Source organism: Falco punctatus (assembly GCF_963210335.1).
Source record: "Falco punctatus genome assembly, chromosome: 6".
In the NCBI taxonomy this organism is placed as follows: Eukaryota; Metazoa; Chordata; class Aves; order Falconiformes; family Falconidae; genus Falco; species Falco punctatus.
This window is the reverse complement of record NC_137585.1, coordinates 65,476,259-65,488,983: the sequence shown is the minus strand read 5'-3', so window position 1 is coordinate 65,488,983 and position 12,725 is coordinate 65,476,259. Positions and strand designations below refer to the sequence as shown.

Below are 12,725 nucleotides of genomic sequence, written 5' to 3'. Positions count from 1 at the left end.
CTTATCTGCCAATACCTTTTCAATAGCACCATGGGGTACAGTGATTTATTGTACTACAGATCCCTCGGGATCCAGGAAACTGAGTGTTTGTGTCTGCCACTTAACTAATCGCAAATTATGCCTGTTTCTGCATCTCAGATTCTTTTCATCTGTAAAATGGAGAGAAAGATATTGCTTGCTTTGTAAGAGGTCTTGAAGTTTCCTGGCAGCCTGCTGTTGTTGAGCCTCTCTACATTTCTGAAGAGCCTAGTCTCTTTGTTGAAATGAACCCTTTCAAAATTAATCATCCTTTAAAAATCTGAGTTCATTATCTACTTGGCTTATTATTTCCATGTTTTGGACAGGCCTGTGTTACTAGCCTCAACACAAGACCATTCCCATGACGCAAATTTATTAATGCATCTAAGAAATAAGGCACTGCTGTTCTCACATTCCATGGTATAAATCTCTTCAGCTTCTCCAAAAGCATCTGTCTCTACTTTAGTAGATGATTCTGACATTGTTGTGCATCCTGTGATTGATATTATGGCATGTTTCCAGCTGGTCCCTGTCTAGCATATAGTATGAATATAGACAGAAGAGTTAGCATGCTTCCCTTACCATCACTATTTCTGGGTTTTTGGAAGATAACTCCTTTATAACATGGTTTTGACCCAAGGATTTTGTCTGATATCGAAATGAAAGGGTTCACCCTCCTGCTGATAGCATGCATTTCCTGAAAAAATGCTAAACTACTTTTTATTCTTTTTCTCTTTTTTTCTTCTGCTTAGGCCTGGGAAGAGGTTGTCTGACATCCATTACCTGGCACAGGAAAGGTTCACAGGATGTTAATACCCTTTACATTACTTTGCAACTTGTTAGAGCTTAAATTCTGAGCAGTTCTGTTGAAAGGAAACCAAAAAGAAACAAAAGTAACGATGAAAATAAATATTCTGTAAAGCCTCTTGAGATAATCTGTTCTTTCTAAGAGAAAAGTTTTGGTTTTCTATATATCAGATTTTCACAAATAAAACATAAAGGGTAAGAAATGTATCTGGAAGTCATGGAGTTTAGGGACTCCAGTGAGTAGTATCTGCAAAATGATATTTCAGAGGTGTGTCCTTGCCACAAAATCCCAGGGTAGCCTCTGTGGATCTCAGTGCCTACTGTTGCAATTGTTGCTGTTTGGAATCATCCCATAAAGGTTGCTTTGTGACCTGTATGAAAATCATTTATAGTACCCACAAGCAATTACTTCACTGACTGCTCTCTCCATTATATAGAGCCATATTGGTACTATTCTGGATCACCTTTGACACCCCAGAGGTAATATGTGCACGATGCACTCTTTTTATGATTCTAGTGCAAGTTTCTTTCCTCTTATACTAATGCATAGTGATAAGCAATCAGAATTAGGCTTGCATTGCTCTTTCTTATACCCTGTCTGCTTTTGGGATGATGAAGCACTGGATACATAATAGTTGGTGTTTTTTTTTTCTATTGTATTAAATTCTACCATTGTCTGGCACTGAGACGACGCTCCGTGCAATGACTCACATTTACACTATTAAATCTTTTTCCTCCCAAAGAATGTCCCCAAAGGACATTCAGAGTTACGGTGTTTGTCCTCCCAAGTCACTGTTTCACGTGATGAAGCCCTGCTTTGCTGGAGGTGGCCTGCCTGCTGATAGGAAGTAGTGAATTGATTCCTTAAATTGCTGTGCTTGTGCATACAGCTTTTGCTTTACTTATTAAATTGTCTTTATCTGAACCCACGGGTTTTCTCACTTTTACCTTTCTAAGCCGCTCCCCCATCCCGCTGGGGGGGGGGGGGGGGGGGACGGGACACGTGAGCAAGCAGCTCGTGAGCAAGCAGCTGTGTGGTGCTGAGCTGCTGGCCATGGTTAAACCATGACGGGGACTGACTGGTCTTAGAGTCTGGGGTTTGCAAAATGCCCTTCTAAGACTTATGGACCAAGTCATGATGTCTGCCTCAAGCAGGCAAGATTACAATGAAAATAATACCTTAAAAGCAAGAAATATGTTGATAGGGATTAAAAAAACCTTATTCTGTAAGACATTAGGCAATTTTACTGAGCTGTGGTGAATCTTTCTCAATGGGGAGGTCATTTTGCAAGCAGTCCTTTGTTAGAGTAAAATTTCTTTATGCTTGCACTTGGCTATGCCACACCTCTAGTCAACAGCAAGACAGGATATCGTTCTCTCTATTTGTTACAGGACAGATGACACATTGGTGTGATACGTATAGAATGCACATCTGAAGAGTGTCAAAAACCTATGTCAGGTAAGAGCTGGGGACCCTTTTAAAATTTAACGCTATCTGCCTAAATCTCCCCAGCTGTAATGTGAGAAAAACATGTCCTGGTGTGTCCCTACTAACAGCAAACTCTTTCCAGACTGGCAGCAAAAAATACATCTAATCAGAGCAAAGTGCCAGATCAAACAATTAAAAAAAAAAAACCAAAACCTGAGCCATTTTACTATCTTAGAGATCCAAATTACCTAGTGTGATGGTTATGATCAGGAGTTAAAAGAGAAACAAAACAAGAAATGGCCAAATTAAACGACACACAAAAAAAAAAAAAAAAAAAAAAAGTTAAAAAAACATCATTTATGAAGCAAACAGATAATTTCAAAAAGCTTTCATACCAGAAATAGGGCACCATTACAAAGAGAAAACCTTTAATTATGTTGTAAAGGTCTGATATCCCACTGAAATGTCATTTCAAAATAAACTTCTAACAGTTAATTATCAGTGATATTTAACTTGTGGGAAAATTAAATATCACCACATACTCCTGTGATCATTTTATTGCTTTTGTAGACATTTTAATATTTTAATGGTTTCCAAGTAACAATGAAAAAGGCATGCCACCAAGTATGTTTTCTTGACTTTCTGTGGATAATCATATAACCTTTTCTTTGTCTTCTTCATACAAAACAGACCTCTGAGTCAGTGAAGGACAGGACTGAGGGGAAAGCTTTTGGGAATAAATATGGGAATGAACATTGCTGATTCCCTTAGCTAGTGTGGTTTCTGGAAAGGAAGTTTTATTAACTGTTATAACTAGAAATACAATGCTGAATGAACAAATATTGAGGCCCTATTAAGATTCAGCTAGCAAATCAGATGAATGCGCAGTGTTCCAGTTAGTGCCCTATGTATTATCCAAAGCTTATAAAATGTGCAGTGCGAATGGACCTAAGGATGTATGCAATGACCCCTATCATGCACAGTCTGGAGACTGGAAAAGGAACCTCCTGTGCTCTTGTTGTATAAATCAATACTATACAAGCTAAAGGACTGAGGTTGCCAGGAAAAGTTATGAATTTTAAGGCTAGAAGACACTATTACGTGAATGACTATTCAACCAGCTATTCCGATTGAATTAGTCCTAGAAAGGGATATGTCCAACTAGTCGCACCTGGCTGGGTGTTATGCATCCTTCTCTAGGGTAAGACAATAAAGACATGAATCATTAAAGGGATTTGGCTCAAGAATGTTGATTTGTTCCTCACTGCAACATTTAATTGCCTACTTCTAGCAGCTACTTTTAGTTCCCAACATTGTGCCACCAAAAGTTTCAAAATTATTCTAGTGGAAGGTGCCCCGGCCCATGGCAAGGGTGGTAGAAGTAGAAGGTCTTTAAGGTTTCTTCCAATCCAAACCATTCAGTGATTCTGTGATTATAAAAATGGCTAGGAAAAGGATAGAAGAGTAAGATACATATAGGTCTCACTACGATGTTTAGCATTAGCTGAGATGCTCACCCAAACTCTGATCTCTGGGGGCTTTACTTAAAGATAACATAATTTGTGAAATATGATAAAAATCCTGAAAATTGAAGGGACTGGAATTTTTGGCAAAGTCATCAATCTCTTGCATGGAATCATGAAATTAATGATTTTGTTTGCTCCTGTAAATTAACTGGTGTGCTAATTGGTCTTCAGAGATACTGGGGAGACTGAATCTTTTCATGGCAGCAGGAAATTCATCCAATATTTCTTCAGCATGTGAAGTAAGAAAAATGCCTCTAAGCTAGAATTTCCAGGACTGTTCTTGACTCTTTTAATGTGTAACAGGCTTCTGCATCATTCATGAAGTTGCTTAGTCTTCTAAGGTCATATTGTTTAAATGTCTCCTAAATTCTGTGCCTTTGGTCCTGTTGTGCAAACTGACAAATGCCCCACAGGAGCACTGCTACCATAATGACAGTAAACGATACTGTGATGCTGTTAGATACAACGTGACTGGGGTTGACCGACTGAAAGAGTAGCCAGTTCATTGGAAATAATGCTACCAATGGGATCTGCACCCATAAAATAAAATTTTATTGAATGCAAGAGAGATTGCTTTAGTAAGTGTTTTATTTTCCTTGGTGCTTCCTAGTAGTAAACCTTTTTATGTTCACATGTTTGCAGGTCTATGTAAAGTCTGCTTCCACCAAAGCAGTTGGAAGTATGTCAGACAATTTCACCAGTAAGCAAGCAGCATCACAGGCAGCATCACTGGCATTTTAAAGGACTATTTAAGAATCTGGCTATTAAAATGAAGAGCTAATGCTGAAGAGCCAGACCAAAGAAACGGCTAGAGCACTTTTTGTTTCTCTGGTAAAGAGCTCATGGTAGTGTCCAGAGGTCTGTTAGGATAATCACAACTTTTTTTCTCTCTTTTGCTCAGATCAGGTCCGCTTCCAGTGAGAGATTAAGGTTCTGACAGCCTTAAGGGTTTGTTGGTTTGGACAGATTCCAGCACCAGCTCTGTCTCCCTTCCCTCCCCAGAGGCAGTCAATAACATCTCTTTTCCTCAAAAAATCCTTTTGTCCTTAATTCTAACTGCCAGGCCTTAACACTAAGCCAGATATTGAGGGGGTATAAACTGGAGTCAATTATCTGTGTGCAATTATCTCTGCTAAAGATTTCTTTTACAGTTATTTATCAGTCACAGTATTTTGGGGAGGGGGAGGCACAGTCTACTGTGGAGGTGAAGATGGGACTACTGCCTCAATCATCTCATTTTTGACACTGCACTATGTTATTACTTCATCAGAAAATTGTATTTTACATCCCCCTTTGCTAAGATCTATATGACTATACACACCACTGATACAGAGAATTATGCATTTATTTCCACAACCTCTTTTTTTACCAATTTTACCTCTGCAAAAGGTTGTAGTCTATTATCACTCCAATTTATTACAGATTCATATCTCATGCTTTTAGTTCTTCAGGTCCCCAGATAAAATTCTGTTGCAAATATAATGAGGAGCACAATTAGATATGAAAGACAGGGGAGAACCAGGCACTTACTAATGCATGGAGATGTTTCTGAAGTTTTTTGAACTAACTTGTTCCACTGAGGTCAACCAACTTAAATTTCAATAGAGTCTGGATTTCCAAGGAAAATCAACAACTGCTTCCAATCTAGTTAGAAACATTTTCTTCCCAAGTCTTAAAATCCACAGAGAAAGTTTTCTTGTTGATTTAATATTTTTAAAAGGATGAAACAAAGTTTGAAATAAAATAAATAATTCTTTATTTTTTGAAGTAAACAATAAATTGCTGCACGGATAACATTTTTCTGGCATTTGTACGATCTAATTATTATTTTTTTTAAGTGGAAAAAATATTTCTTGTGAGTTGTTAAACATAGAGCAAACACTAAGAAAATTCCAGAATATTGAATAATTTTCAGTGTTTTACACTGATTCTGGAGGTAGTGAAAAAAAAAGCAATAAAACCAAATTCATTTTAAATTAAAATCTTCTCTGACCTTGGAGTTTGGGTAAGTTGTAGTGAATGAGTCAAAGCACAGTATCTGGTAATAGGTGAGCAGTTATTATGCTGGGAGTGATTCTCAGCTGGCTGAAGTCTTTGAAAGTCCCACTGTATTGCTGAAAACACTTTGAAGCAACAAGAAGCTTTATGTACACCACCAGCAGCTCTTCCACAGTTGTTGCCATCTCTAGGGTAACATTTGCAGGAAATAGTGGAAAGGAAGTATACACGGTGGCTCAGAACAGAAAATATTAGGGGAAATTTTTTGGCATGAGTTGAGCTGAACAGACAAAATGATCAAATGATCCATTTTATATTTAAAATCTTGGGCCTAAATCAAGTTTTTTATAACAGTTCCATTATGTTCACTGTACGAACATTTGTATTCAATCTCATACTTTTTCCACTTTTAACATGATATTAAAGAGTACTACGGAAGTTATTAAGAGTTTAAGAGTGGTCAGCTGATTTATTCCACATTAACAGAAGGAAAACTGTTCAATATTTGGTGCAACAAACTTAGTCCCTCTTTGCCCCAGTATCTCCTATCAAGCTTCAGTTTTCCAAGTTATCAACACATGCAGTCAGAAATGCTGCTCTTAAAGAATAGTGATTTAGAAACTGAAAATGAAGGAAAAGAATGGCTACTACCACTGAAAAATCTGTGTATGGTCCTTTTCTCACTAAAATTTACATGACATATCACTGGAGACAGTAAACACATATATACAGATGCATGCGACACACACACAGAACTGAGGTCAACTGACCTCCATCCATTTATACCATCTATGGATATCTCTGCTATATCAGGATAGAATAATGTTGCCTTGCAGCACTCTCGTTAATTCTGTCAGTAGCACAGGGCATGATTGTAACTTAAGAAGAAGTAACTCCCATTGATATTAAAAAACTACTGAAGAGAACAAAGTGGATTGATTTGATACACTTTTTTTTCCCAAAGCTTATCAAATGAAAGGCTGAAGTAAAAGAAGCAGCTGGTTCCTCTAGAAACTTGGGCATCACTTTGGCCAGGCATGAATTATACTGAAAAAACTAGTTAGCAGCAGAAAGAGCTAATGCAAACAGTATTGGAAAAGGCCTAGCAAGTGTTCAGAACTAGAAAACATTGTGAGGTATAACTGCAAGGCTCAAAGGACATGAAAAAAATGGTTTGACTTTCTGTCCTCCATCTGCCAGTATGAACTCATATGTACAATGCAGGTTGCCACTTCCAGCACAGGTTTTGTGGTTCTAACCTTCTGGCAAACATATTAAAAAATCCATTAAAGTGAGAGCCAAACTCCTGTCAACAGCCCAAGGAGAAGGATATAGCTCTGGCTTCTACAATTTTGCATACAACCCAGATGGAAGTACAAGCACTTCTATGTTGAAGTGCCAAATAACTCTCCCAAGGCTTATATTACCTTTTCTTCATCTTGCCTCAGAACAACTTCCATGCTTCTGGGGACTCCACAGCTGTGTGTACTCTAGCGAAAGACCGTGCGTGGCAAGCCAAGTCCTGTGTATTTGCTCTCCAGCTTCTGTAACAAGGCATCCCCTCCCTCCCAGTCCCATCAGGGACTGTTCAACCAGGAAATGCAGCTGCAGAATCTTCACAGTTTCTTTAAAGCAATTTTTAAAGGAAAAGTCCCTCATTTTCTTGAAGGAAGCTGCATTGCAAACAAAAGTACACAAAAGCAATGATGCAATAACTGCCTAGGAGAAAGGTGAGGAAAATAATATGGGGAGGTTGTAAAAGCGAAACTGGAATTTAGCAGACTTGATATCTTTTAAACATAAATCTGTGCTTTAATTATGTTGTTTTAACCTTGCCAATGGAATCCTTTGTTCTGAAAAACATACAGTCTGAGCTTCAAGTTCCCGTAAATCAGAGGATTAAGACACAAAACTGGAATATAGAATGATTACTACACCAAAGTCATTAACTTCAAATGCAGTCATGCCTATAAATAGTGTTTCATTAAATATATTTTGAGTAATATTAGCCAATATTATCTCTTACTTCCCATGAAACCAAATACTGATTTGAGAAAAGAAATGACCTCCAAGTAAGGTCTATATCAACTTAATTCATCTTACTTCAGTGTCAGGATATGCCTTTTGCCCCTTCTGAATAAAAATAGATGTATTCTTCCTAATTTGACAGCATGATGACTGAGCTAGTATTATTTAAGGGATAGACAAAAAAAATGAGGCAATACAGAGGCATGGTTTGACCAAGTACGTGTAAGAAGAAGAGTCTTGTTTGTAATTGAATATATAATAGGAAGAAAAATACGCTAAATCAATTAATTCTATGTATTGGGCTGTATGGCCATTTCTCTTCCTGCATTCAAAACCAAATGCTGGAAATCTTGGACTCCTTCAAATGGATGACTTCTGGATGAATTTTTTTTGCCTTCAAACATCACAGAATTGAATGTGGGGGAAAAAAATAAGGTTTGTGAATTCTGGTATTGTACAGAATACATCATTTCCTCCTAGTGGCTTCAAGACTAAAACAACCACTTTCTGCACTGCTTATGTTTGGTTGCTCTGAGGCAACTCTATAGCTGTTCCTATGAAGAGAAGACTTGGCTATAGGGAACTCTTCACACCTCAGCATGAATGGGCCTGGGATCTTGAGATCTCTCCTTGCTATCATGTCAGAAAGAAAAGAAAACTTGGGTTCCTCCTTGCAAAGAGGACTGTAGTTCTTCTTAAAGGGCTCTGCTATCACTTGTTACATTGAGATTTACAGCCCTCAGCTCAGCCTGCACATAAGCTTTTGAAAAAAAAAAAAAAAGATTCTCTGGATTACAGCTTAGGCCATGGAGACTGTTGGAATTCAGAGAACTGCTAGGATCATTTTCCAGTGTTATGCTATAGTTCTAACAGTAGTGACTTTAAACATAAAATCAATAGCCTATCCTACCATAAATTTAATCCATTCTCCTACAAAAGTTGCATAGTTTGTTTATATCTAGTGGAACATCTTAAGCTAGGAATAAGGGAAAACGTCCTTTTTTTTTTTTCCAGAGAGGTACTAAGAATAAATTCATGAGAACTGTAAAGTTCTCATGCAATGATCTAGGTTATTATCAAAGCAAGCAACTGTATGGAAGGTGTCTGTGCCTGCTTGGGGAAAGGGCAGCTTGTTCTGAAAATTGTTGATTGCACTGAATTGCATTGATGCACTGTTAGGCACATGAGGGATATAATTTTATATCATTCCAGTTAGGTCGAGATACCCTGAAGAGTAGCTAATTTGAAATGTGATACATAAATCTAAATAATGTCTTCTTAATGATACATACAGTTTTCACAGTTAAATTATTTAGTATATAGGGGGAAAAAATGTAAAGAATGGCTGCTTCATTCTAACCTGGCTGCAACATCAAAGACTCTGTTATTCATACCTACCTCTAGCAGCTGTAGCATCATTTTCAAAGCCACCAGTTGTGAGTAATGACGAAGTTAGATTGGAATCACTATGCCTGTTCTTTCGAATTCTCATGCACCCTTTTGCCAAAAGTAAACATTTAAGAATTTAGTGTTAATTTAAAATTTAGAGTGACAACCTTACTGATTTCTTTATGTAGCTATTTTTCCTTACATGGATTTTAATATTTTAATCTTAATTCATATTTGGAAGTTTCTTATTTGATTGATACATCTGGTGATTACTCTGAGAGAGGTGCCTTCAATAGAACCCATTGTTTATGAAGAGCCTTCTTGAGAAACCTCAACTCTTCCATTCTGTGCAAGCTGCCTGGCTATTATAAGTTATTGCTGAGTACAGGGTTCAGGGCTAGCTGCTGGGGTGACCTGAATGAATAAACCTCAACCCTCCAAGTCTTTTACTACCTGACTGATGGATGACAATAATCACGCACACTCATGCAGAGCTATTATTTCAGCCTGTTAAGGTCACTAAGCACGTAAGATTAGGCTGAGATTTCAGGCAGGAATAAAAGAATACTTTTTTATAAATAACATCTGGGGAAAAAAATCACCTCAAATATAAGTCATAATAGAATGTAAGTAACCAATATGCACCATGTTCAAGATCCCAGTCACCATTAAATCATTGGATTCAATTAGATATATTTCAAAGAAAAGTTATGGGAATGACCAGAAGGCTAAAACCCCCACCATCTACAGGGAAAGACTGATTAAAATGGGTCTAAAAGAAGAGCAGAAGGAGATGGGTACTTGATAATAGCAAAAAAGATAGATGGACAGATGTTAAAAGGTTAAAGTGAAAAACTTGTTCTGCTTGGCCATGGCAGACAGGACAAGTGCAATGGACATTCAGTTACAACAAAGATTAAAAGTTAATGTTAAGAAAAACTTTCTAACAATAAGGTTAATGAAGCACAGAAGATGTTTTCTCAGTTGCTTACAGAGTCTTCACATAAGAGGTTTTTAAAAATAGGTTGGGAAAGCAGCTGTCAGACATGATATACGCATAGTTAATTTTATCTCAGGAAAATGAATTTTCTAGAAAACCTCTTGAGATCATTTCCAGACTGAGGAATCCATGGTTGTATATGGAACAGAACCAGGATTCACACCACACTACACAAGGAGCACTAATTGCCACAACAACCATGAATCCTCTGATAGTTTATCAGTTGAACTTTGCTAACCCAACATATGTATTGCTCACATTGTTGGACCTTCTCCAACTCCTTCTAGCAAATAGGTTGGAAGAAAAAAACTAGGGACACAAGGGAGACTAAGAAAAAATAAATAAATTTTCTTCCTTGTTATTCTGGCATGGCTGTAATCTTAACAATCAGATGATAGTAAAAGATTTATAAAAAGAAGTAGCCTTTTTTTGTTATTGTAAAAGCTGAAGTTGTGATAAAGGAGACAAAGATATGGTCATGCAAGATCAGGAAATAATATGAATATGACACACATCTTTTTTTTTTTCAGTAAAACATTTGATTTTGGTAAAAATATTGTTTCATCCTATAAACCTTGTTCTCTTTGCTTACAAATATTTAAATCACATAGGCATTTTCATTAAAAAAAAATATTGGTAGTTTTCAGGAAGTCACTAATCACATATGTTAAACCTGTCTTAGCTAAGACATTTGAGTTTAGCATTAATTTGTAAGCTTAAACAACCTATATTTCTGTACAATTTTAATGAGGCAGGTTGCCTGGGAAGGTTGTGAGGTCTCCATCCTTGGAGATATTCAAAACCCAACTGAACACAAACCTGAGCAACCTGCTATAGTTTAACCAGCTTTGAGGAGGAGTGTTGGCGGAGACACACTCCAGAGGTGCCTGCTAACCTCAGCCATGCTGCAGTCCTATAATTAATAGAAAAATACAGGAAACTTCAGAAGATGTCTGAGTTCTGTGGTGTTTTTTCTCCATTAACTAGCAAAGAAACCGAGGTAACTAGATTCCCAGTGTTGTTGTTTCAGTGAAGTATCCCAAATTTAGTTTAAATTAATCCAAGTTACAGCAGGACTTTAACAGCTGAGCTAACAGCCTCATTTAATAGAAACTGCCCATGTCTTATGTGCATAACCCTATTCCATAGGCTTTTAAGGAAAATGAAATTAAGAAAATGGGATTCTTTTCAGCATTCAGGTGCCTTTTCCGCTAGCTGATATTTGCTACTCTTAGCACAGCCTCTGTGAAAAGCCAAGCAAAAATCCAAGTACCATGTTCAGTCTTCCACCTACTGTGATTTATCTGAGCTAGCACCAAGGTACCTCAGCAGCTAAAACCAGTGAATTGTTTGGGGGAAAACAGCTAGTAACATGACCAAGAGGGAGATGGGATTTGTGGACACTACAGCTCTCAGAGCTGTTAGGCACATTATCTGTGACTGAGGGTTCACAGAGCAGATAATCAGTCACCACAGACCATAATCTGGAACAATCCCTTTGTTTCACATTAGTCCTGATACAAACTCGTATTAAAGGTAAGTGCTGTCTTCTGAAAGACCGTACATAATCAAAATTTTCCCAATTTCTGCCATGGCTTGTTTTGTGCATCAAAGCCACCTTCGTTATGCTTTATGTTTACCAAGGCTTGGTGCAAGAAGTGTCACAGGCTTTCTTGCAGCATGCAAACTGGAAACTAAGACTTGTCTCAAACATACGATTGTGCGTGCCAGGCTCTTTGACTTGCTTTTCTCCAGAACAGACAAGCAGGGTGTTCACTGGAGTCCAACTTTCTAAGCAATAATGACTCAATGATCCTAACCACGCTGAATACCTCCTGGTTCTCTCTCCCTTGTTGGTCACAAACCGCCACTGGTTTTTTTTCCATTTCTTTTCTCTTCAGTTCCTTCATATCTGCCATGAACTCTGTTGGAAGCTTTGAACCGCTCCCAGCTGCTGCTCAGTATTTGAAAGAGTAAAGAAAAGCACCAGAAGAAACTTGTGGATACTTTGTAGCAATATACTTTGCTCTCAGAAGTGACAAATTCTCAAAGGAAAATATATAGCTGAATTTCCAGCATTGGTAGATATGGCTAGTATTTTTTTTTAACGACTTTAAAATTATTTTTATTTCCAGAATCTAGTAAAATTTATAGCTTAGAAAGGTTACAACTTATTGGTAATGTCCCAAAGCCTTATCTAATTTTATATGTGTGGACAGGAGAGAAGGAGATGATCAAAGGGACCAGATATCACCATGACAGAACATGTTATATTTTGTCAGGTTTAGATACACCAGGCTTGGGGATGGATCCCATGTTGGCTGTGTCTGCATGGAACCCACCAACTTCAGTGAAGTGAATCCTGATTTAGATTTGCAGTAAATAGCTCTGTCACTGACTTGGCCAGGAGGAGGAAAGGGATGACCAGGTATACTGGATGGTATGGATTCGATGGCCTGGCACACCAGACCCACACAAGTATAAAGTTTTGGTAGCATGGGGGCTACAGGGGTCGCTTTTGTGAGGAGAT

The 12,725-nt window shown here is 37.8% G+C and overlaps 1 protein-coding gene across 3 annotated transcripts in view; it reads right to left on the bottom strand.

Annotated features, from left to right (window-relative positions):
• The window catches only part of LOC308065748 (uncharacterized protein), a 172,084-nt gene extending 159,755 nt beyond the window's left edge, over window positions 1–12,329 (bottom strand). For all 3 annotated transcript variants that reach the window (XR_013928906.1, XR_013928907.1, XM_080392053.1), the window contains exon 1: window positions 7,206–12,329. Coding sequence is in view for 1 of the 3 variants with exons in the window: in XM_080392053.1 (XP_080248179.1) it covers window positions 7,206–7,238 (33 nt within the window). In the remaining 2 variants the exon portion in view is untranslated. The remainder of the gene's footprint in view (window positions 1–7,205) is intronic.
• Between the last annotated feature and the right edge of the window lie 396 nt (window positions 12,330–12,725).